This window comes from Accipiter gentilis, chromosome Z (genome assembly GCF_929443795.1).
Source record: "Accipiter gentilis chromosome Z, bAccGen1.1, whole genome shotgun sequence".
Taxonomy (NCBI): domain Eukaryota; kingdom Metazoa; phylum Chordata; class Aves; order Accipitriformes; family Accipitridae; genus Astur; species Astur gentilis.
In genome coordinates, this window is record NC_064919.1 from 50,650,522 (window position 1) to 50,675,646 (window position 25,125).

General features: G+C 38.5%; 1 protein-coding gene across 1 annotated transcript in view; it reads right to left on the reverse strand.

Moving 5' to 3' along the window:
- Positions 1-25,125, reverse strand: part of FOCAD (focadhesin) — a 127,047-nt gene that overhangs the window by 73,578 nt on the left and 28,344 nt on the right. Inside the window, exons 10-16 of the mRNA XM_049796559.1 lie at positions 23,811-24,015; positions 21,402-21,608; positions 20,859-20,946; positions 19,958-20,160; positions 14,905-15,162; positions 889-993; positions 375-476 (exon numbers count right to left, since the gene is read on the reverse strand). Of these exons, the coding sequence (XP_049652516.1) occupies positions 375-476; positions 889-993; positions 14,905-15,162; positions 19,958-20,160; positions 20,859-20,946; positions 21,402-21,608; positions 23,811-24,015 (1,168 nt within the window). The remainder of the gene's footprint in view (positions 1-374; positions 477-888; positions 994-14,904; positions 15,163-19,957; positions 20,161-20,858; positions 20,947-21,401; positions 21,609-23,810; positions 24,016-25,125) is intronic.

Genomic DNA, 25,125 nt, shown 5'->3' on the forward strand with positions numbered 1-25,125 from the left:
CTGACTGGCTTGTGCATACCAGATCTCTGTTGCTACTTCATAAACAGGGAAGTGAATTATTGCCATATAATCAAGGTCTTGTTCTTACTGCACATTATGAAAAGCAGAAAGCTATCCTTCAAACAATTTTTTTTTCTAATTCTAGTCTGAGACCTGATGAAATGAAAAGCAGGTTTCATGAAAGACATACTATTGAAATTTTTCACTAGAACAGAATCAATATAGCCACCACTTCCACCATTTACTTTATACTGCTGCTAATGAGACACTATAAGCATATAAGCAATGTTCCAAAATTAATTTCCCTCCTTGATTAGATGTAATGAAATTTTTCAACTACACTTATCTTAGTGACACTACCAGAATTTTCTAACCTGTCTTTCCCATAAGGATGTCATCAGCCGCAAAGTGATTGCTCTAAGCTTTGGTGTGCTCCCCAGTATGTGTATGGCACGTAGAATCTGAGCTACACAAACCTGAAAGAAATTTTTTAATCAAATGTCACTGTTATTTTTTATGTCCAAGAACAAAGACTAAGCTACAAATTATTATTTTACAAGCAAGGACGAGGAGATAACTATCCAACTGCAATGTCAGAAAGAAACTGGAAGTCATTTTCTGAAAAACTTTAGTGCATAACGAGTCCAAGAGCAGCATCTTATGATACATACATAATGATGATATAGTGCAGACAATAAAGCATAATGTACGTTTCACTCTTTAAAACAAATGTCATATCCCATCCAAAATATTAGAAAGTTATGCTAAAGCTTACAAATCAGTTATTTTAAGCAAGCTATGCATTGCTTAGTCCAAATATTTTTTAATAAATAAATGACCTCTTATTGATATAGTTTTTTTCCTTTACTAGTAATTTTTCACTCTTACCTTGTGTACACCCAATGTAGGCAACGTATACAATATATCCCTGTAAAGTGCAGGCTCCAAAGGTCTTCCCAATTTAAATATCAGAACTGGGATCAGATTTGGGACCTAAAATAAAACAAAACCAGGAAATAAACTTGGAACTAGGTTACCAACACAGTATATCACAGAAGACAGTGAACTTGTCAGAACATATTAGAAACTCCTACCTTTTTGCATTAATTTTTCTGCTAACAATAAAGAGAAAGGAAAATTCTAAAGTCTGTAATTTCATAGGACTTAGAATTTATTTCTTTTTGAGCTACCATCTAAAAAGCACCTTGTTATGCATGTTCAGCTGTAACCAATAAATTTATTTTTACCTGAAATTCCACTACAGGAACACTGAAAGAAACATGTAATAGAAAATGGTATTGGAAACACGTACCAAATCAATGAAGAAACTGTTCCAATTCAGTTCTGTCATTACAGAGGAATTCTGATGATGCTATTATCATATCCCACAAACTTGTCATATAATACAATATAATTTACCGCATTCTTTAATACATGGTTCAAAACTTCCAAAAAGCTGCCCCTGAAGTGACAATGGAGGAAAGCACTTATTTACCTCCATTCCCCTTTCATTTAGATCAGGTTTTCAGTATTTTCATTCCTGCAGGTTCTTCAGTATTTTTCTGGTGCACATTCATATCACTATGTTGTTAAATTAAATCCAGTCATGATGGCCTTGCTTTTTTTCCCACTTGATTTTATGGATAGTTAAAAGTAATTACACAGCACTGGTTTACATTCTGCCTTTATACAGTAGTAATGATTTTCACTTAGCCACATGGGTTAGTCCTCCATAGATAAAACTTGTGTTAAAAGATAATGTTGTTCCTAAGAACAGAAAAGCTAATTCGGAAATTTTATATTTAGGAGTAGCAAGTGGACACAATTATTTTTGAGTCTTCAGGCTTTCAGATTATTTTCCTTACACAGTAAACAGGGTATAGAGTTCTCCATTTCACTTTTAGTGTTTACCTCTGGAGTGAGTCACCCTTGCAAGAGTTTTTTTCCTCTTTAACCTCAAATTACTGTAACTTTAGAAAACTCATTCAGTAAGTCCATTATTGGAGGCTTAAAGCAGAGAACAAATGTGTATTAAATCCCATGCATGCTGGGCTGAGCTAAAAGACTGAGCTACTCTCAAACCCAGTGTTTACAAGACTGGATCCAATCTTTAATCCAATCTATAATTCAGCAATCTTACAGCTCTGAAAATTTGTCCTGGTAAAGCTGAACCTTTATATATGTGGGTGGTTTATACATACAGTGATTCAAAAAACAATTAATGGGAAATTCTGCTACAACATTCTCTCAATATGCATTTTTACATGACCAGGTATCTTCAGATGATAAAATATTTCACTGTACAAGGTCTGCCTCAGTTCACAGAAACTACAGAGCAAGAGTAATGAATAAAAATCCAAGAGCTCTGGGATCTCACATACTTCCCTCCGTAATTAGTGGTTCCAAATTACAGACCAAAAAAATTAAAAGAAAGTACTGTTTGTTCAACAAGGCAGACCAAAAAAAAATAAAAGAAAGTACTGTTTGTTCTACAAGGCATCACTATCTTTACAGTTGAGCAATCCAAATTCATGCTTCCACATACTTAAAAACTTGTTCTGGAATCTATATTTAATACCTAAGGAATTAAGTACAATACATTATTTTTTATGGTTTTCCAAATACTATTTGACATTTTTAAATAGTATATAAATTTTATAAATCCCTTTATAAAACAAAATTTCCCCACATTTTTTACTAATTGACTAGTCTCCCTCCCTCTCTCTATTTTCCAAGGTTGTTGTCTACTATCTGTAGAGGCAGTCATCAACCCAGCACCTGCCTAGACAGAGGACTGGCTTTACTGTAAATCTTTCAAAGCAAAATCAACAAAAGTGGCTAAGAATTTAAAGTAGTATTCATTTGAGCAGACTTTCACACCCAGAAGCACTTTCAATACAAGTTTAACAGTGCCTTGCTTTCTCACCTCTTTATTCCGAAAATGAAAGCACCTTCTTAGCTAGCACTCTCCCTCCCTTTCAGACCTTTGGACTGAAGGTAAGTTTGGCAGTTTTCCAGCTTTTGCTGTGTACTGGTTTTGGCTGGGTTAGAGTTAATTTTCTTCACAGTAGCCTGTATGGGGCTATGTTTTGGATCTGTGACCAAAAGAGTGTTGATAATACAGGTATGTTTTAGCTATTGCTGAGCAGCATTCACACAGAGTCAAGGCCTTTTCTGCTTCTCACCCCACCCCACCAGCGAGGAGGCTGGGGGGGGGGGGGGGGGGGGGTAGGCACAAGAGGCTGTGAGGGGACACAGCCAGGACAGCTGACCCCAACTGACCAAAGCGATATTCCAGACCATATGATGTCATGCTCAGCATATAAAGCTGGGGGAAGAAGGGAGGACATTCAGAGTTACAGCGACTGTCTTCCCAAGCAACCATTACATGTGATGGAGCCCTGCTTTCCTGAGTAAGTGGCTGAACCCCTGCCTATCCATGGGATGTGGTGAATGAATCCGTTGTTTTGCTTTGCTTACACACACAGCTTTTGCTTTCCCTATTAAACTGCCTTTATCTCAGCCCATGAATTTTTTCACTTTTACCCTTCTGATTCTCTCCCCCATCTCACCAAGGGGGAGTGAGCGAGCAGCTGTGTGGGGCTCAGCTGCCCACCGGGGTTAAACCACAATATGTACAAATTAAAGTCTTCTACATTATCTTTTACATAAAAACTTTACGGCAGATGAGCAAAATAGAAATAAGGTATCAGAGATACAGATGAGGCAGGATCTGTCAAACTAAAACTTCATATGAAGCACAAATATTTCAAAGAGAACATTCAATCTTCCTATTATACACACATAATGACTAGTTTTGTAAATAAGAACTATAGGAGCAAGACTTCTTCCATTAGATGAATTAAGAATTTTTTATACACAGAAAATGTAAATTGCAAATGGGTTAATTAAACATCCTGCCTTACACATATCACTGTTAGATTTACGCAAATGGAAGACTAGAAATCTGTTTAGATGCTTTTATAGGAATCTAGGATGCAACCGTAGGTTTCAAAAGCCAATGTGTAATAAAATACATCAATTTTCAGGATTTCAGGGATAATTAAGTAGAGGTTATTTATTTATTTAACTGTGCATATCTTATAGCACAGATCAGCATACAATGTGGCAGTGAGAATAGCTCATTTGAATATGCAAACCTCTAAGTGACAAATTTAGCTTTTCATCTCAAGCATTCCTCTGGCTTTGTTTTTTTGCAGGGTTTTTTGGTTTTGCTTCTTCATTCCCAAAAGCTGAATCTATAATAAACACTACTGTTACCTTAAAGCTAAGGGCAAAACAGATAGACCACAAGAAAGAGTCACGCACCAAGGTTTGGTTTTATACTCCCCAGTGCCTTGCCTCAGTGTGAACATTCCCAACAAGCATTCTTAACCCACACTCTCCCAGGCCAACCTAACAACCTTGTCTCAGCAGAACTAAGTAGCCCAGACAGTTGTAGCCAGAGATAATTTAAACATATTTCTAAATTACCATTAACTGTATAAAGTCACACCAACTTTGCAATAATTCAAGGTAGGTTATGAGATGGATACCACTCCTCCTGTTTAAGTGGCCATAAACCTGACTTTCACCAGCATAGTGGTGGTTCTTTGCAAGTTGCTCTGAAATTATCAGTCTGCTTTTCTCTCATAAAAAATTTGACTCATCCAGAATAAACAGTCCTGTAGAAGGAAGACTGAAGTCTTCCTTCTAAAGAAGTAAGATACTTCTGAGAGTAACATACTCCTCGAGAAGCAACGTACCTCACGGTTCTTAGATTCTCTCAGATTTTCTCTGTATGACAAGTAAGAACCTTTTAAACCCCAAACTCCTTTTAAACCCCAAACTCTTTTCAGGACCCCCTATCACATGGGTCCACAACATGGAAGTCAAAGGAGTGAGTCCACATACAACCCACTTCACAGCATCACCTTGGAACAGGGCTTTAACGTAACTTGGGAAAGGGAGCTCCTCAGTAAGTCTCTGCACTACCTTTTCTTCTGTGTTCAAAATAAGTAATTTTTTTTTTCTCCTCCCCACTTGGCTCTATTCTCATCACAGCTCAACTGCTATTTCATATACGCATTGCAATTGGGATCTTTCTCCCTCACCCCACTCTCGGGGGGCTTCCTTGAATTTATCCCATCAGATGCCTTAATCAGCACATTCCTCCTAGCTTAAATGTCTTTGAAATGCTTGGTCACACTTTCAAGACCATCAATATTTTATAAATCCTACATCATAAGGAGGATTCCTTGTTATCATGATATTCTTTAAAGTACAAAAGCAGGTGGGGAAGCAAGTCATTCCAAACTCATCAGCACATGGCAGACTTTGATTAACATCAATTGTGGTCCCAGTCAAAATTCAGTAATAAGATGTCTGCGTTGACATTGAAGAACAGAAAAAAAAAAACTTCACTCAAAACATGAGATTTAATTTGCTGCCCTACCTTTCCTTCCCACTTCCCAACTGTTACAATTTGTTTAGACTAACATATGCACAATGCAGTTGTATTCCCCACTTTGCCCATGCCAAAGGGACAACAGCACTACCTAAGGGTGATGGTAAGACAAATTATAGTCAATGTCTCAAACATTTGTCTAAAAACTTTGGTGGAGAAGACAGCCTCTGTAGAAGTGCTGGAGTTGTGAAAACAGGAAAATGCGGCTGGAGGAGAAGGCCCCACAGAGGATGGGACCGCACTTCTCCAAAGCTGCAATTCCTTACCTTAAGCGACCGTGAGAAGCAGCGCAGCTGCACCTGGAGGAGGGGTCCCCAATGGAGGATGGGACTGTGCTTCTATCTTAAGCAGTCATGCCTGCAGGGAGAGAGAGGCAACTCCCCAATGATACCCCAAGCCCACCAACCAATTCCGGAGAACCTTGGGAACATGAACTACACATGTCAAGACCACCGACTAACACCCCTGAGCTATAAATGAAGGGAGGATGAGTTCTCAGTGCATGCCCTCTGGAACTGGATCTTTGGGCTGGCTGGATCAATGCTGGACCCAGGACTGGTGAAATCCTTTTATTGTCTCTTTTTTCCCCCCCTCTCTCTCTTTTGCACAGTCCCTACAACTCATCCTTTTAAACATAAACCGTTGACCAAGTCTGGGACTAGGAGTGGATCCAGCTGCCCCTTGGCTCTTCTTTGAGAAGGAGTCCAGAAAGCAAGGGGGTCTGCTCTGAACCTTATGACTTCATGGGAGGGTTCTCCTGACACAGCTTCATGTTCTTTTTTCGCTTCTTTTTCTACACCTCCCTTCTCTTTTCAAACAACGGCTTAATGACATGATGCAAGGTTCATATTGATAAGTTCACTTGTACTTGGGCAAGGTTAGCTTGGTTGAACAAATGTTGATTGTTGTTTGAACTCCCCTGGTGTCACCTTAATTCTGACAAAGAAAATCCAAAATCCTGAGTCGCTCCAAACTTGGGACACAACACGAAGAGAAAATTATGTTCATTAGTACACAGGAAGAAAACTAAAATTAACTTCCTGATTAAATTAAATAGAACCTAAAACAAGACTTTAGTACCAAAGGCTCAACATCCTCAAAGCAAGGACTGGTTTTGGTTACATCAAGCCTTAAGAAAAGGGAAGCTTGTGCAGAAACCAAGCAATACAGGAAGAAAGAAAAAAAAAAAATCCCCTTGAAGCTAGGAGACTTGATAGATGCAAGCAGTTTTATTTCTGGGCACCTGTTGTACCTTGAGTGTTAAGAAAAAAATAAATCACCTGATTTACTGTTACCTAAATCCTTGAATGATACAAGGTAAATCGCAGGGCAATGAGCAAGCAATGCACATTCCATACCTTCAGGGGACAGTCATTAACACTAACACGGCAACCTGCATCACTATTTTAAGTCCCAAAATTATCAGGGAGGTCACGTGTGCTTCTCTAATGTAAGTTTTCCATACAACTGTTAACGCAATGTGTGAACAGGGAAGAAATGTCTTCTAACAAACTATCCAGAAAGTTTTGTATGCAGCAGCATGGCTGGAAGACTCTCAACGCTGAGGTTAAGAGGGTTTTGTTAATTCTTTAAATCATACACATCCCTTATAAATGTGTCATTGGTTTACCCTGTGCTGGACAAAAAGGCTATCTAAAACATCAATAGAGATGTCAGATATGTCATTACAATGATCAAACTCCTTACCTAAGTTCCTTCCTTTCAATCTCTCCTCATATTGTCTCTTACTTTTGCCAGAGGCATGGTCTTATGCGACTCCTTTTGGTCTTAAGCTAGATCTCTATTGAATAGGCTACTACTTCCTGCATTTTTCTCAGTTGTAGCTACACTGGACTACAGATATGGGAATCAGACTGAATGACACTCAAAATAAATTATAATAATAAATGTTATTCATAATCTTTAGTTATAAAAGCATTCAAACTCTTTAAAGTAGTCTGCTCAGGCCTAGCCTTCATCAGCTATGATGAGAAGTTCATTCTGAGTCCTGTGTCCACGTTAATTTTCTAGTTATGAAGTTTATTCTACACTAAACAGGTATTAAATGGAAGTTCTACAAAGACTTTTACACTAACATCTAGTGAACAAATGCTAAGTTTGATTTACAAAATTCTCAGGAAAAGTCTAAGCACGTGCTACTATAAGGCCAGTTACATATTTCCTTAAAAGTATTGTCCTTTAAAGTGCACTTGTTTTGAACTGTATATTCAAATTATAAGATTAGGAAAAACCCCAAAATGTTCTAGTACAGCAAAGCTGCTCCTCTCTCCATCTCCCTCATGGAATGGATAATCAATGCTGGGACTAATTTCAATATTAAATTTATGCTAAATCTTCCTCAAGGGCTTAACAGCTCCAAAGAGCTGATAAAACAATTCATTAGCTCCCAGTAGGTAGGAAAAACCAAAAGGCAGGAAATAAATGTCACTGCAAAGTTACAGGTTTTTATTTCTGGGAAACGTCAGGCTGAACTTTGGAAGAGAGGTAGCATCAGTCTAGTTCTCCAGTAGGCAATACAGTGAAATGAGCATGTCTTTGAACGTGTTCAGTACTCTGGCATTTCTTGTTCCAGTGAGCAAGACAAAAGTACTGAAAAATTCACACAAATGAAGCAACCAGTTTTCCAGGTAAGTGCACAAATGAAGATAAGTTTCTGCTTATATAAGCTATAAAATAAACTGCTGTCAAAAATCAGAAGCACTTTTTAAAGAACATAAGCCAGGTTTTCAAAAGTTACATGTATTCCAGCCTAACCTAAAAAATAGGTTAGATTCTTCAACCATGAAGAATCTGTCCACAAGATCTGACTATAATGTGATTGTTTCCCTGCAGCTACTTTCCAAAGTTCACATAATCAGACATAGAACAATACCATCAGGTACCTGAGCAAGCCAAATCTAGTTCAACATATCCTTAAATATGTTTCCTATCCAAATAAAAAAGTATTTTACTTTATTTTTTTAAATGCACTCTCAGGCCCCAAAGAATGCAAAATAATGCATCTTCAGATGGATTTCCCAGAAGGGTGTCATCTACCACTAAAATATTTCATTCCAGCAGTTGAAAGACCATAAAAGAATGGATGTCTTCTAGAGCCTCATAATCCACTATTAATGGTAATAGATCTTGTGCTACTATTCACCAGTGACCTCAGTCAGATGATTCAATTTCTTCCCCTTGCAGCACAGCTGGTTTCACACAGTGTAATAACAGTTTCTGCACAACAAGAAAATTCATCTGATTAGAAGGACTGTGTTAAGCCTTTCACGAACAGCATGTGTCAGTGCAGCCTCTGCAGTGATTTGATTTAAGACAGCCTAAAAGGCCATGTACTACTCCTCATTCCTCAGCCTTTTAAAAAGATGTCTGGATTTTCTTCCATAGCGTTTCAGACCATTACTCCAAAATGCCTCAGCTAAAAAACACATCTAATATAATCACCAATCTTGCACCATAAAAAGGCTTTCACTCAGTGGGGAAGGAGAAGGTACATACACAGAAGTCCTCTGTAGGCTATCTTCATGAAAAGGGCACGAAAAAACCAAAAATAAAGTATAATGACAACAATGTCTGTAAATCAGTTCTGGTAAGTATTTTTAAACCTAGCAAGATTTTTTAAATGCTCCATTAATTTACTGCAGAGACAACAGACTCCTTATAAAAACAATATTCAGTGTGGAAATGGGAGATGCTGTTTGTGAACCCGCCTTATGATGTCCTAATAAACATGAAAGCAATGAGGATAGCATTCTCGATGCACATTCTCTCCTTCTGACCCTGTTTTCTTTTGAAACACAATTCTTCCACTCGGATTTTGCTTTTCAATTCAATATCCACAGCTACAACTACTAACTATCTGAACCACAAAGTAAACAGAATTTCACCAGCAGCACAATTACTTATTATCTTGATCCCTTAAAAAATAAAAAAAAAAAAAAAAAAAAAAAAAAAAAAAAAAAAAGCACCACACAATTCTTTTTATGCTATGACCCTCACCATGACATCTCAGCACTTCCATATATTCTGCTGTAGTACAGGTAGTCCACAGTTTGGCTGCAAAGCTGATACTTTTTCATTTTGCCCTGTGGACATTCTATTAACCTTTTGCAAGGCTAAGTGCTAAGGTCTGGTAGCACAAGCTTGCTTTGATTTGAACATAAATCAAAGACATGGAATTTGGAATGTATTTACTTGTTTAGACCTTCTTTCCATTACAAACAGCTGGGTTTAAACTGAGTGTTCAAGTGCTGCTAACACCAAAGGAACAGATTCAAGTTAATATAGGTGACTGTTTAAAAATAAGCTTGGGATTAACAGCCATTTTTTATTCTCTTCTTTCCACAGCCAACCTCTGATTTTCTTACTCTCTTCTTTAGAACAGCCTTCTAATTACTATGCTGCACACCACCTTCCACTGCATCCTTCAAAAAGTGCACTATGGAGCTGAAGATTCAAAATGTTTAACAAGTTTGTTGTGATGAGCCTTCCACTTTCTCAACTTAAAGGACATTCCAATCACTGTTTTACCACTTACTTTCCCCATCTGTTATAAAGCACCATTTATTTCACAGAATCATAGAATGGTTTGGGTTGGAAGGGACTTTAAAGACCATGTAGTTCCAACTCCCCTGCTATGGGCAGGCACACTTTCCACCAGACCAGGATGCTCAAAGCCCCATCCAACCTGGCCTTGAACACTTCCAGGGATGGGGCATCCACAACTTCTCCGGGCAAGCTCTTCCATCCAGTGCCTCAACACCCTCACAGTAGAGAACTTCTTCCTTACATCTAATATAAATCTACCCCCTTTCAGTTTAAAGCCATTACCCCTCATCCTATCATTACACTCCCTGATAAAAGAGTCCCTCCCCATCTTCCCTGTAGGCCCCCTTTAGGTACTGGAAGGCTGGTATAAGGTCTCCCCGGAGCCTTCTCTTCTCCAGGCTGAACAAGCCCAACTCTCTCAGCCTGTCCTCATCGGGAGGAGCTCCAGACCCCTGATCATCTTTGTGGCCCTCCTCTGTGCAACTGAATAGAACACAGTACAAATAAAGCAATTCCCAAAATATAACTTTGCCATCATTAATCGGTTATTTTCCCCATCCATGAGCTTCAGTGCTTTCTTCCCCCGCACTAACTACTTTAACTGCAAGAGAAAGACCAGACAAGTCCTAGGTAATTCTTCCTGCCTCAGAGAGCATTGCACCTATGAGAAATAATGTGATAATCTTTCAGGGCAGTGCTGTGTCACACTGTAATAATCTCTGTGGACCCATTAAACAGACTCAGAACTAAAATAACTTGTCAGAGTCAAAGGCTTCCACTTCTTTCAAACAGTTAAGTAACAATTTACTGAATGAACTCTACACCATGCTCATTCCAAAAATACTAAAGCATGCTATTGTACGTAGTGATCAGCAGCAATACCACCGCTATTTGGTAAATGTCTCTCCTAGCATAGGCTGTTTGGCGTTTTACCATGTCAGGGAAAATAACCTAGGAACTCTTAGTGCAATATATTTCTTTCTCCCTGCCACAGACCACCAGAGCCTTCGTGATCCAGTAACTTTCACTGTAAGGTTTTGAACAACACACAGCATTGGTATCTTAAGTTAAATAGAGTGACAAGAAGCAAGTGACAAATTAAAAGGAAGCCAAATATTTAATGAAGCAGCAAAAGAAGCTACAAGTGCCCACTTGTCACAGCTGTCTGAGAATCTTTTGCTCTAGGTACTGCAAGGTTCTAACTGCCTCGCATGTTTTGTTATGCTTTTTTTTTCTTTTTAATTCTCCCCTGTTTTATGTTATTTAACTGTCCTCTAGAAGAGGTACAAAGCTGTAACAGAATGGAAGAATTTTAAATCTAGTTTAAGAGAAAGAATTCAACCATGTGCAACAAAGCAACAGCTATTCTAAGAAAATAAGAAAGAACCATTAAATGGACAAAGTAAGAATAGGAAAAGATATCCTGACAAGAATAAAAAGCACTTCATTTCGCACATTTCCAACAGATGCCTAACTTTGAGGAGTCAGTTCTAACTTCTAGCAGCTCAGTATTTCCACTGACATCAGATTTGTAGCATCCCAGGGCAGCTGTTCTACATACAATTCAACAAGGAGTATACTAAGGACACTGAATAAATACTTCAAAAATAACTATCTAGGAGCCAGATCCTGTTCTTATTTTGAACTGCAAATAAGCTGTGTAGCCTTGCATGTTCTTCCTAAAGCAAGTGTCAACATTGCAGTTCAGGCTTTGTATAAACACTGTCATCTTGAATCTGCAACCACCTGTGTATTCACTGAAATGAAATACCATACTAGTAACATTACCATAATGATAGCAGCATGCAAAGGACGAAACAGGAACTTCAAAATACAATAAAATGAGTAGAGTATGATACTTCCCGATTTAATTCGCATATGGGCATGGATGCTACAGATACACATTGCTGTTACTATAACAGCAAACTGCCCAATAACTTTTTTCAATTCAACTGATGGCTACTTGTGGTTTGAAGTGTGCTACAGATTTGCAGACAACTCAAGTCAGCTGCACCCTTCAGTTAGTTTGCAATTTTCTCTTCACTGCTACACCTATTCCCAATATGCTGCCCCTGTATTAACTCTGCTCTGGTGACACCCCACCTGAGTACTTTATCCAGCTCTGAAGTCCTCAGTACAGGAAAGCCACAGAACTGTTAGAGCAGGACCAGAGGACGGCCACAAAAATGATCAGAGGTACCGAACACCTTTCCTATGAATAAAGGCTGAGAGAGTTGGGATTGCTTAGCCTAGAGAAGAGAAGACTCCGGGGAGACCTTACTGCGGCCTTTCAGTACTTAAATGGGGCTTAAAAGAAGGACAGAGATTGACTTTTTAGTAGGGCTTGTAGCAATAGGACAAGGGGTAGTGGTTTTAAACTAAAAGAGGATTGATCCAGACTAGATGTAAGGAAGAAATTTGTCATGATGAGGGTGGTGAAACACTGGCACAGGTTACCCAGAGTGATGGTAGATGCCCCATGCCTGGAAACATTCACGGTCAGGTTGGACGGGGCTCTGAGCAACCTGATCTAGTTGAAGATGTCTCTGCTCATTGTGGGGGGGTTGGACTAGATGACATTTAAAGGTCCCTTCCAGCCCAAACCATTCTATGATTCTTCCAGACAAACAAACAAACAAAACAACACAAACCCCAAAAAACCCCAATGCTATGCTACCGATGCCACAATGAAAAATCCTTTTAAGACCAAGGAAACATTGCCTTTTTTATTCCTCCCTCCAAAGTATTGTATGTGTCTACTTCCTCAAGTTATAGTGAGAAATGCAATGAGTTAAATCTGTTTGGAGGTTACACACTTCTTTGAAACCCAGGAACAGTTGGTCTGCTAAGATGTATATAACTCATTTCACTCTTTTTTCAGAGCAGTGATCTTACAGTTCACGTAAATTAACAGATTCTACATGTTGTTCCACACCCACATAACACAGTCCTGATCAGTAATTCTATAGCAAAACTCTGCAATTTTCTCCAGGCTGAAAACTGGACTTTTCAATATGTTGCTGTGTGTCTGAACAGGAGTCAGAATTACTTTTTCCCCATATAATCCAAAACCCAAACCTTTAGCTTTAATAAACAGGTTACAAATTTCAAGTGTCTAAAGATAGAAAACAAAAAAACTGGAATAAGCATCATTTAAGCCTAGAAATATAAAATAACCAATCCCCACAAAACCTACTTACAACACAAAAGTATGACTGAATACAATGCTAGAAAGACAATAAAGAAAAGATAAAGTCCAAAAAATTCAGTCAAACTGAGAAAAAAATTTTAAACAAATCACATGCTCCCAAATCTGTATCAACTTGAGTGCATTATGAAACACAGGCATACAAGAAAACCACAAAACAAAGGCCAGCCTGAAAGAGATTTAAGAAGATACATAAAAGGTTAACAGCAGGCAGCCCGCAACAGATGAAGCTGTCACCTGATTTAAAAGCTTCTCCAGCTTAAGAAATACAGTTATCTCCAAAAGCACTGTATAACAGGTCTGGTTTAGCACAGCATTTCAGTATGTCTTCAACTGCAAGAACATCCTGGACTGCTTCCCTGGATCGGAACTACAGTGCTCAGCATTGTAAGTCACCAAGCTCATATCCCATAAGCTCTACCTTTTTCCAACTCTTGTGCTGCAGAGTGTAACAACTCTTTGGGACAGAAAGCAATTTAAAAAAACCTGAAGCAAATAAAGCTTGTCTTTATGGCACACCTGAAATTTGAAGCAACACTTCTTCCTTCCCTACATTTTTTTTATTTTACAAATAAGATATGATTGTTTCTGTATAATGCCTCCTGCATTACCTATTACTGTTTCTAGATATCCCCATTTATCTTTCCAGGTACATAGATAAGTATAAGCATACTGAATAATTCTGGCTTAAATTCAGTACTGAAGCTGACAAAGACCATGCACATATTTTTAAGTAGCAAGAATACAGAAATACAGAAATCACACAGGACTCGGCAGTCTTCCAGTAACCAAAAAAGAACACAGAGAATAATGTGTGAGGTCACCAAAAGTCAGAAATGGTTTAGTAGACTCTTTTCAATTTCCTTATGTTCTATTTTCATACTTCTTAGATAACATCAGCAAACAAGCCAGTCTTTTTTCCTAAGCCTAAACAACTAAAAAATACTTGAAAACAGAGACAAAATACACGTTTTGCTGTAAGTGACCCACAAAAGGTGAGTTCCAGACTGTTTGGGGCATATGCGTGTGTATGCATATGTGTGTGTCTAAGGACGAGACCACAGAGGAGCTGCCTACTTGGGGGCCAGGGGAATCCCAAACAGCAGGGCAGGGGGTGTAACAGTGTGAGTGTGTGTCTGTGTGTGTGTGTGTGTGTCTGTCTCTCTCTCTCTGCAGGGTGGGGGCACCAGCAACTGCAGTGGAGCTGCGGCCTCATGGGCTTCTATGGCCAGATGCCAGCAACTGGTGAGACTGGGATCCAGGGGCCACCTACTATGCACACTGACTGTTGCTGGAGGGATCCATACTGTACATATCAGACGTAACTATACATTGTACATATATTCCCACTAGTAGACCTCCATCCTGCTCAGCTAGAAAGCAGAGCAGGATGGGGCTGTTGGTGCCATTTTGTGCTCTTGTGAGTGCTCTGTGTGTCTGCATTTTATATATATATATATATATATATATATAAAAATATATATATAAGCACAACTATGTTGTGTATAGGTGTGCTGCACGTGCATGTAAGTACTGGGAATACAGGCACAGTCTTGCCACTTGCCAGATCTGTGGTCATGAAGCTGCGGCAGCCTTGCCTCTCTCAGACTGCAGAATCCAGCCCAATCCCTGTAACAAAAATCCACCACCAGTAAATGTTTACCTGAGAACAATCAGCCTTGGCTATTTCCGTAGTAGCCTGGAGTACATCACGAAGAATGTCTCCGTTTTCTTGGATCAGTAGGTAAGACAGCAGCAGAAAAACATGGGCAGGGACTCGAGTTGTAACAGGCAGCAGTGATTTCACTGAAGATAACCAGTTAGTAACTGCAGACTTCTCTTTCATGAGCTCTATGATCTTACAGGTTATATACAACGAGCTGTAAGAGCTGGTTATGGGGAAAAGGAGTTTGAAGGACACCTGAGAACAAGTGAAACAAACAAAATTCTCAATCAAACAAAATAAGGTACCATGAAAGAACAAAGAAAAAACATAACTAAACCAGCTCTGTCATAAAAAAAATAATCCTTTTTTAGGGTCCAAATGCAATAAATGTAAAGAATAAATTGCAATACATTTCTTTACAATTCTTCATATTAATTCCTGCACTAAGGATGTTTGAATGGGATGCTAATTCCCTATTCAGGAGTTCCCCCTTTATTTGGCATCCATCATTCCTGTTCCTGCTGGTAATTCCTCACTAAAATGGACACAATAAAACTGGAGTATATTAAAAACTTCTGTTCCTGACAATCACAAATGCATCACAAATGTGTAAGTATCATCTACATTATTTTAAGGAAATTCTCTTAACTTCTGATAGTACTTAATAAAACACCACAGTTTAAGTTAAACAAAAAATGTAAAGTTGGATTAACTGTTTCACTTCTCAGAACAAAACGTTCTATAGATGCAGTCATGAAAGATAACATTTAGAAGCAGAAAAGTAGTAAAATACAAATGAGGAATCCCCCTAACTCAGGTTTTTATATATGTAAAAGTATATATATTTTAAGGCTTCTGCAAATTAATGCGGAAGTTCAAAGGTTTTCATTAAAACAAAAAAGCTTAATGCAAGACAAACCATCTCTTTCCTACTAATTCTTTGTTTCCTTAGAAAATGCAACGTTTTCAGCAATGTCTTTCCATTATCAAGACAGTAGCTAGCAGGCAATAATTACATGAAGAACATTTATATAAAAATCAGGTCAAGAAAGTATTTGAAAAGGTATCTGCAAATGAACATTAAAAATGGAATTCAGACTCCAGCAAGGCAGGCCCTACTCACCTTTAAATTATGAGGTAAAAAGAGATTTTGAGTGGCAGAAGCTGTCCTCCACAGAACTGCAGAATTTCATTTTAAACACATTGTTCAATGCAATGTAAATTTATTTTGGCTAATGAAAGGTAGAATGCCCCTGTACTTTAGAAGACCTTTTAAAAATAATATTAAAATTAGCTTATTCTATTACTTATGTATTACAATTACTGTACAAGAAAAATTCAGCAATCTATAATGCCATCTCTCTGACTGGCAAGATCACTGGGAGCCAGAAATTTCTTCTGAATACAGCTGTGAAACTGCCATTTATTGATAAAGGTATTTAAACTTTATCCAGGGACATACAGTGGGCTAAGAACAGCTTCAGGATCTCTAAGTTGTACTGTTTAGTTGGCTGCCCCTACAAGATTGTAGGACTTGAAATCAAGATCAAACTATTACAGGTTTGGTTTGCTGGGTTTTTTTAAATGCCAGGAAAAACTGCTAAAATTGGTAGAGCCTGAAATATTATATTGATATTTCCCATTCCACATTACTTCCCCAAAAGTTTTGCTACACAATTTTACTCCCTCCCTTCTCCCTTTATTTCAGCTGCATGAAAACAAGCTATCACCATATTTTTACTTTAATGCTGCGCCCTGTTCAAGCAGGTTAGGTAGAAAATTTCAGTCTGCTATCACAGAAAGATAAAGTCCCTCAATGGCAAAGTAGAAATGAAGGTTAGCCACATCCTAACATTTCTCAAAATCTTGGGACTACTAGTAGAACAATTCCGCATTACCACCACTGCCAAGAAAAAAGCCATTGAAGAAAATACAGCTTTTAGGTGTGGTTAAAAAAAAAAAAAAGCATACGGGCTATGGAAAGGCAGCCACATGCCCACTGAGGACTACAAGAACCTTGGTAGGGCATGCAGAGGTGCAGACAGGAAAGTTAAGGCTCAGCTAGAACTAAAATTGGCCAGAGACATCAAGAAGAAAGGGTTCTTCAGATATGTGAGGAGTAGGCAGGAGCACAGGGAAGACCTAGGCCCATTACTGAACAGGGCAGGGAAAATAGTTACAAATAATTCTGAGAAGGCAGAGGTTCTTGATACCTCCTTTCCCCCATCTGTACCAGCTCACAGGATCAAGCAGCTATAACAACGCATGTGTTGACCCACCAGTAGTGGCCCTCTGCAGGGGCTCAGCACAGATAAATCAATGGGCCTGGAGGGAAACCAACCCAGGTGTTAACAGAAGTGGCTGACAGCCTTGTCCTGGACAAACTACCAAGATACAGACTGGATGGGTGGTCTGCAAAATGGGTAGGAAATGGTCTCACAGGCCGCACTCAGAGGGTGGTGATCAATGGTTTTTACTCAAGCTGGCAGCCTGTCACAAGTGGGGTCCCCCTGGGATCAGTATTGACCGAAAACACCCTCACCAAGTTTGCTGATGACACTAAACTGGGTGGTGAGGTGGACACATCAGAAGGGAGAGCCATCTTTCAGAGAGACCTGGGCAGGCTAAAAGAATGGTAGAGCAAGAACTGTATGAAGTTCAACAAAGACAAGTGCAAAGTCCTGCAGCTGGGATAACATAACCAAACAGGCTATGAACTGTGTGGGTGAGGAGCAGTCTTCCTGAAAGGGACCTGGGGGTCCTGGTGGACAACAAGCTGAACATGAGTCAGCAGTGTGCCACTGCAGCAACCAAGGCAAATTGGATCCTGAGCTGCATCACAGGCACACTATTAGCAGAGATGTGATCATCCCACTTTACTCAGCGCTTGTCAGGCTGGTACCTGGCGTACTGGGTCCAGTTCTGGTCCCCACAATTCAAAAAAAGATGCAGACAGGGTCCAAAGGAGGGCCAAGAAGATAATCAAAGGGCTGGACAACCTGTCCTGTAAGTTAGGGCTTTTAATCCTAGAGAAGAGAAGGCTCAAGGGAGACATCACCACAGTTTCCCAGTACCTGAAGGGCAGCTACTAAGAGACCAGAAGCTCTCTCTTCACAAGGAGCCACGTGGAGAGGACAAGGGGCAACGGGTACAAGTGGTACTGGGAGAGGCTTCATCTTGATATAAGATATTTTTACAGTGAAAACAATCATTCACTGGAATAACCTCTACAGGGACATGGTAGAGTCCCCATCACTGGAGGTTTACAAGACGTGATCAGACAGGGTGCTAGATAATCTCACCTAGGCTCCCTTTTCCACAAAAGGCTGGACCAGATGATCTTTCAAGGTCCCTTTCAACCTGGGCTGTGCTGTGGTTCTGTGAAAATATACCATAACTTAATTATATTTGCTCTTACATACTCTTATTCAAAGCTTACTCACTGAGGACATAACACTTCCTTTCTTTTTCCTACCTCTTTTCTTGGCCATTTCCAGTGTGAGGACAGTCTAAGTAAGGAAAATTCATCAAAGGTTGTATTCTCATAACAATGATCTGATCCTACCACACAAATGGACTGAACCCATGGGAACATTAAACAGAAAGTCTACACTTTTTAGTCTTTCAGTTGAGAACGAAAGGTTATTGGCATACTTTTTACAAACAATAATGAGACAAAATGAGTGTCCGTCTCCCTATTCTCATTGCTAAACATGTAAACCAAAGATCTGCCATGCTACTTGCTATGAACTCTACAAGGATGTCTATCAGTGTGACAGAAGTGAAGAGACTGTTAGAGAATTCCCACAAAAAAGAAGTGTCTTTTCAGTAAAACATGGCTAATGGAAAAAGTTAAAGTCATCACAAATTCTTTAAGCCCTTAACACAAAAGCCTTCACATGCTTTTTGAAGCAAAGAGAATACCAGAATTAGTACAACAAAGCTTTGTTACAGAAAGCCAGTGTTATATCATGTAATCTGTGTCCCACATTAAGTCACTAGTCTTGTAAGACATTAAACTAGCTTCTACAACACAACAGAAAAGACAGATGGGCCAGTGACACAGAGCATAGAGGACTGAAGTACTTGGAACACCTCTCACTGAAACAAACTCCAATGACATCTGTACAGGATGCCACCTAGAAAGTCCCATTATAAGGAAGTGAACAGCCTTCTGTACTTAAAGCCATCCCACAGAGTATTATTTCAGAGCAGAATAAGGAGTGCAGGCTTTAGTGATCTTTAAAACATTTATCTTTCATTAGGAGTACAAATGGGCTTGCCTTTTCAGGTTTATGGAAATGGAAGATGAAGTTGGAGAGGGATTCCAGGACAAGGAGACATGGCAGAACTCAGAATTGGCATCTTTTTCTGTCTCCAATTTGTCACATCACCACCCTCCCTACACCACATAACAGGGGTGTAAAGCAGGAAGGGAGCTTAAGCATCTACAGTGCTAAGCACATTTTGATCAAAGAGACATACTGTTACCTGTTCTCAGAACAGATGAGACAAATGGTTGGAGGGCAGCTATGTGTGACATAAGTAAATAAATAAAAACAAAAAACCCAACAGCACAAATAAAAAGATCCAGGATAATGAGCTCAAATTTGGTAAGTGACACTTATGTACTCCGTAACTGTCTTCAGCCGAAGGAGAAAGAATGGTAGCTAACAGTCACATACAATGGTAGGGAAAAGGATATAGATGAGTAGAATAAGCAAGTCTGAAAGAGACTAAGTATACTCATCCTTGTTTTCTACAAAGTCCTGTTACTTGATTAATGCAGGTGAATTCTTTAATCTATATGGTCTCTAAAAGTAAAAAAATCCCATCTCCTAAGTAAAACAGTATCTAGCATACCAACACACTTCTACTTTACCAGTAGTCTGGTTTTATGAACTATACATGTTTTTGTTTCCATACAATGTATTACACAAAGAAGATCATACATGTAGAGTCTTTCCCAAGCAGCTAGGTGTAATGCCGCAAAATTGTTAAATACATCCCCTACCTGCCCCAAAATAAGGAAAAAACCTTGTAACTTTACCAATTCCCTTTTATCCTTCACACCTTCCTCCTGTAATACTCCCAAAAGATTTACAGCCAGCTGCTGCCTGGTCGTTCCAGAATCATCATCTGATAGGCAGTCCCCAACTGCTGTAGAAGATAAGATCTGCAGCACAGGCATCACCAAAATAAGGGCTGTAGTTGAGATATTCTGGGTTTCTGAACAGCAAAGAAGCTTGTAGGCTATTTGAGACAAGGTGGGGAAAAACAAAGATCACATAGGGAAAAAAGAATTAACATAATTTGTACTTTTAGGCATGATGCAAGCATTTCTAGGAAACACTCTGGTCAAGCAAAGTAACAGTCCCCAGAATTACAGGTGGTGCATACTAGAGTTAAAGTGCTAAAGATTTTTTGGTAAAACTCCGATTCTATTCAGAGACCCATATGTTTCTGTTGTTTATAGTAAAGTACCTGATGGCAGCAAGAAATACAATAGTGGACCATAGCACTGTCCTTCACTCTTTCTTACTGGAAAAACTCCACTAATCAAAACTGCTAAGCCAAAAGCTTAGCCAAACATTGCCATGACTGTCAGGCCTGCCCCCTTAAGATGTCAAAAGAAACCATTCAGGATGCATGAAACTCAGCTAAGAATACCCTGTTCTTGACTCAAAAATGAAACAGAGAACCTGCAAGATAGCAGGGAGCTTAGAATACAGTAACATCCATGGGAAAAAAGTCATTGTAGCAGGAAAATTTACCTTTATTGCCATTAGATCAATTGTTACTTTTTAAATTCAGGAAAAATTCTGCTTATAAAAAAACATTTCATCACCCAATCCAACCTCAGGGGAATGCAGTGCTTATTTTCATAGACATGAAGAAACAAAGACACAATCTTAAGAGCATGGATCCCTCTTTCACAAGAACAGCTTTACCTAGACTCAAGACAGATTTTTGCTGACTTTCTGGTGTTTGCAACAGTAGAAGCGCTAGCCCAATTATACATTGTTCCACTGGAAACACCTACAAGAAAAAAAGAAAGAGGTTCAAGTCGTCTTTGTTTTTCAGTGGCATTAAACAGTACAACTGGGCAACAACAAAAACTGTGTAAGGAGTTTCTTCATGATTCATAGTGAGTGCACACAGAGTGACACAGCACATGCAATGAAGAATGAGTAGTATAAAAATAGTATTTTAACTGAATAACTACAACATTTTAATTTGTTACTTTGTTCAAACCGTTTAATCTCAGTTTAAACCAACTCCCATACTAAAAGGTGAACTGATATATACAGAACCAGTTAAGTTTTTGCCTTCTGAAGGTCTTTAACCAAGAAAAAAAATAATTAGAAGCTTTTGAAACAACACTGGTCACTTGCAGATGAATGCCATGTATGAATGTCTCTAAATACGGTCTTAAACATGACATTGTTTAAAATTTAACACAACTATTTTATTTTCTCCCCATGAACTCTTACCTCTTTTAAGAGCTCAAAGTTGTCTTCTATTAAGGAGATCAAAGATGAGCATTCTCCCGTTGCATTTAAACACACTTCACAGAAGCATAACAGTTGCAGACAAAACTGGGATAACTGAACTTTCCAAAACACAGGATAGCGCAGTAGGCTGAGGAATAGCTCTTGCAGAAAAAACAAGGCTTCTGTAACTTGCAGTAAGTCTTTAAGCTGTAGAGAGGTAGTTACAAAACAAAACAAAACCAAAACACATTCAGGTTTAATTCCCCTTCCTTATCTATCCAGAATTCACCAAGTTTAGAATTAGTTCTATTAGCTCTGCAATACTTCCATTGCAAATGTTACTATGACTTTGAAAAAACACATTATAAACTAAACCCAGAAATCTCTTGTCCAACTTCCCTGAAAAATCAATAGATGAACTGCTATTTAATGTTTTGAAGTAAAATTAAAAACTTATGAAAGGATAAAAAGATTTCTTGGTAGCTGATGAGAAAAATCCCTTCTTCCTCAAAAGCAATAGCAAATTAATTCAGCTCTTGGGGTCCTCTCAGCAACATAAAACAAATTTTGTGGAGATTTCATATAGCAGGTAAATATCCTTGTAATGGAAACATCCCGCTCTAGGATATTTCCTCTGTAATGTAACGAAGATTTTAACACGTCTCAAAAGAGAAAGGCAGTGGTGTTATCTGCTTCAAGATCACCATGTAATCTACCTACCACAAAAATAAAAAGTTGAAGTGCAATACCCTAAAAAAGGTATGTCCATATTTGGAAGCCAAGTAGAGGTTTCAAGAAGCAGGCTGCCTCAAAATCCTAATATGTTAGATGAGAGCTCTTCTGCTCTTGAAAATTCTAGTTCCAGACAAACTCAGCTGTTCCAATCCAGACCCTGGAGCCAGCATTAAGGATAACAACCCTATTTTTAGTCCCTTGGAACTAATTCTATAAATAATCTGCTCTAATCAAAGCCTCATTGAATTTTTCAGCAGAAAAGTCTGCAGGTGACAAGGTGTACTTTTGATAGCTTGGCTGATACTGTCAGACAAAATGACTACGAAGCATTTCAGCACTTAATGCAACAGAGGATTAAATAAGGCTAACCTTCAGGCTAAGAAGAACCTGAGGTTCAGAGAATGATGGAGAAGGAATGACAGATTATAGAACAGTCCAAACAGGCTTCTTGAAGGAAGTATTTCCCTTTCCATTTTGAAAGTAGGAAAGTAGTAACTCAGGCAAGACAAAAACATTCAAGTTTAAAAAAATGCAACAGATTTCTAGTAAAAAAAAGGAAGTGCCAACAAGCATGGAGGAAAGAAAGGTTCATAACTAATTTTACAAGTCATCTTCAGTGCCATTTTTACAGCTAAATGTTACCAAGTCAAAAGCCTGGTCATACTGAAGCTCAGGTAGAATCAAGACAAAATCAGAAATGTCACCGTGACTAGAAAAAGTTAGCATGTACTGCTCATCATAAAGAGCAGACCTGAACAAAGACAAATGTCTCTCATACAAGCTATTGTTCGTCCAAAAGATTGTGAAAAGCAGCTACCAGTAGAAAGTAGACATTACTAGTAAAATTCCTCAGGAGGAAAATGCTACCAAATATCCTTGTATCAAGCTTATTTAGCTTTACATTATCAATATTATCAAACACTCCCTCTATGGCGGTAATACTTAGGCACCTCATGTTTGACTGAATATATTTGAAACTGTTGCTCTAATATTTGTTGCTCTATATTTATTGCTCTAATATTAAAGAGGAAGGAAAATGTACATAGGTACAAAAAAGCTTAACCAATGTCACAATAGAGCATGAGGCAAAGCAGAGCTAGTAACCTTAACCAACACCCTAGACCCCTAACCAACGGGGACAGAAAGATTAAATCTCTACCTCCTAGCAAGTTAAAAATACATTCAAAAATTTCAGCATATTCCAGAACAATTGTGTTTTGTCTTCAGATCCACTAATCCCTCTGCTACAAAGCGCATGAAAGGGTTATCTAGGAGTACTTAAATCATACTTCTCATATAGTTTGTTTCATTTTAATACTATCCATGTTAAAAATAGCATGTTTTTGACAAATAGCTTACCATTTAACAACATTGTCTCTCTCATGGATGTCTCTACAAGTTTACTGTATGTTTACTGAGGTAACTAGTGGCAAATAATTATGGTAAACGTGTTTCAATTTACAGCTTACCAGGTGTATCAAATTTGAACAATTAAAAAGTTTTACCTTCTACCAGAAAGAGCCAGTTTGTTAGATTTCTGTACTACCAACAAATCAGGTTTATAGGAAATGGAAGAGAATGCTTTATTTGTACACTTGAAAGGCAATAATAATAATACTATCATTGCTTTGATAGCATTTATTTGTAAAAGGTGATGTCAGGCAACAACCGTACCTGAAGGTGTGGAATCAAATCACACAGAAGTTGAAGAATCTGCCATTCCAGCACAGACGGTGCTTCTTTGTGCTTTGGACCATGAGGCTGAAGCAAGATCTTAAGTAAACCCATTCGCAGTTCAGCATATTCCCGTAACTGAGATGGTTCACAATACAGGTATCTTAGAAATGGAGCCATTAAGCCAACACATGAACTCTGTGCCCTGCAGTTCAAGAAATGTTTGCCAAGACTGTTTAACAAACAACAAGGAAAACCCAAGCAATGTGACATTCCCTGCAATAATGTACAGGATGCAATTAATACTAAGGTGTTATGAAAGGCATTACTAAATCTCACAAAAAAACTTTGACTTATTAGCCCAAAGTACTGTCATAAGACCTTATATAGCAACCAGACAGTGAAGTGCAATTGTGAAAAGACTCAATATTTTAAGTATGCATATTAGTCAATATGTACTTACAGATTATGACACTCTTAATTTTATTCTTTTTTTTTTTAATCTCATCAGTTCAGGGAAGTGACTTTCCTTGCTGAATGTCATGAGAGACTAATGGGCAATTCTGAAGTAGCATTTGGACAAGACTATTCAGAAATATCTTTTTAAAACACATAAAACTTAATTTCAATGAAAAAGAGCCATCCATTCCTTGCCAGTTTTTGCCCAACGGTCTTAAACAATTACATGAAACAGGAACTGCTTTAACCAAGATGGCTCCCCAGTAAAAAATTTATCACAGAACAATTCTTTTGGCTTGACCACGTTAGAATACCAGCTGTTCTTGACATTATCAAAACAATCTAATAAAGCTAATGATCAATATATTCACAAATATACAGGGAATCAAAAGTCAGTTTTAAACAAGACTCAGCCCTGATGCAGAGCTTTACAGAGTATTCAACAGATCAACATATGTGGCACTTGTTGACATCGTGCTTAGGGTGGACTTGGCAGTGTTAGGTTAATGGTTGGACTCGATGTTCTTAAGGGTCTTTTCCAACCTAAATGATTCTATGATTCTATATTGTCAGTCTAGAACTTTATTCCACAGAAACATTTCCACAAAAAAGCAGCAAAGGAAGTTTAGGGGATTTTCCTTTTCAGCAAGAACAACTCCTGTTTTAATTCAAAACAAGCTACCAGCAGAAAATCCACAGTTCATTCCATCATTCAGACATCTGGACAGGACTCTTCACGAGTCCCAGAATTAGCAGCTAAGTGGAAGAACAAGTTCGTAAACAGTATTTTAAAAATACTCTAATCAATTAAACTGAACAAAACACACTTCTGCTTGAAAGTCTTACTGTTGATCAT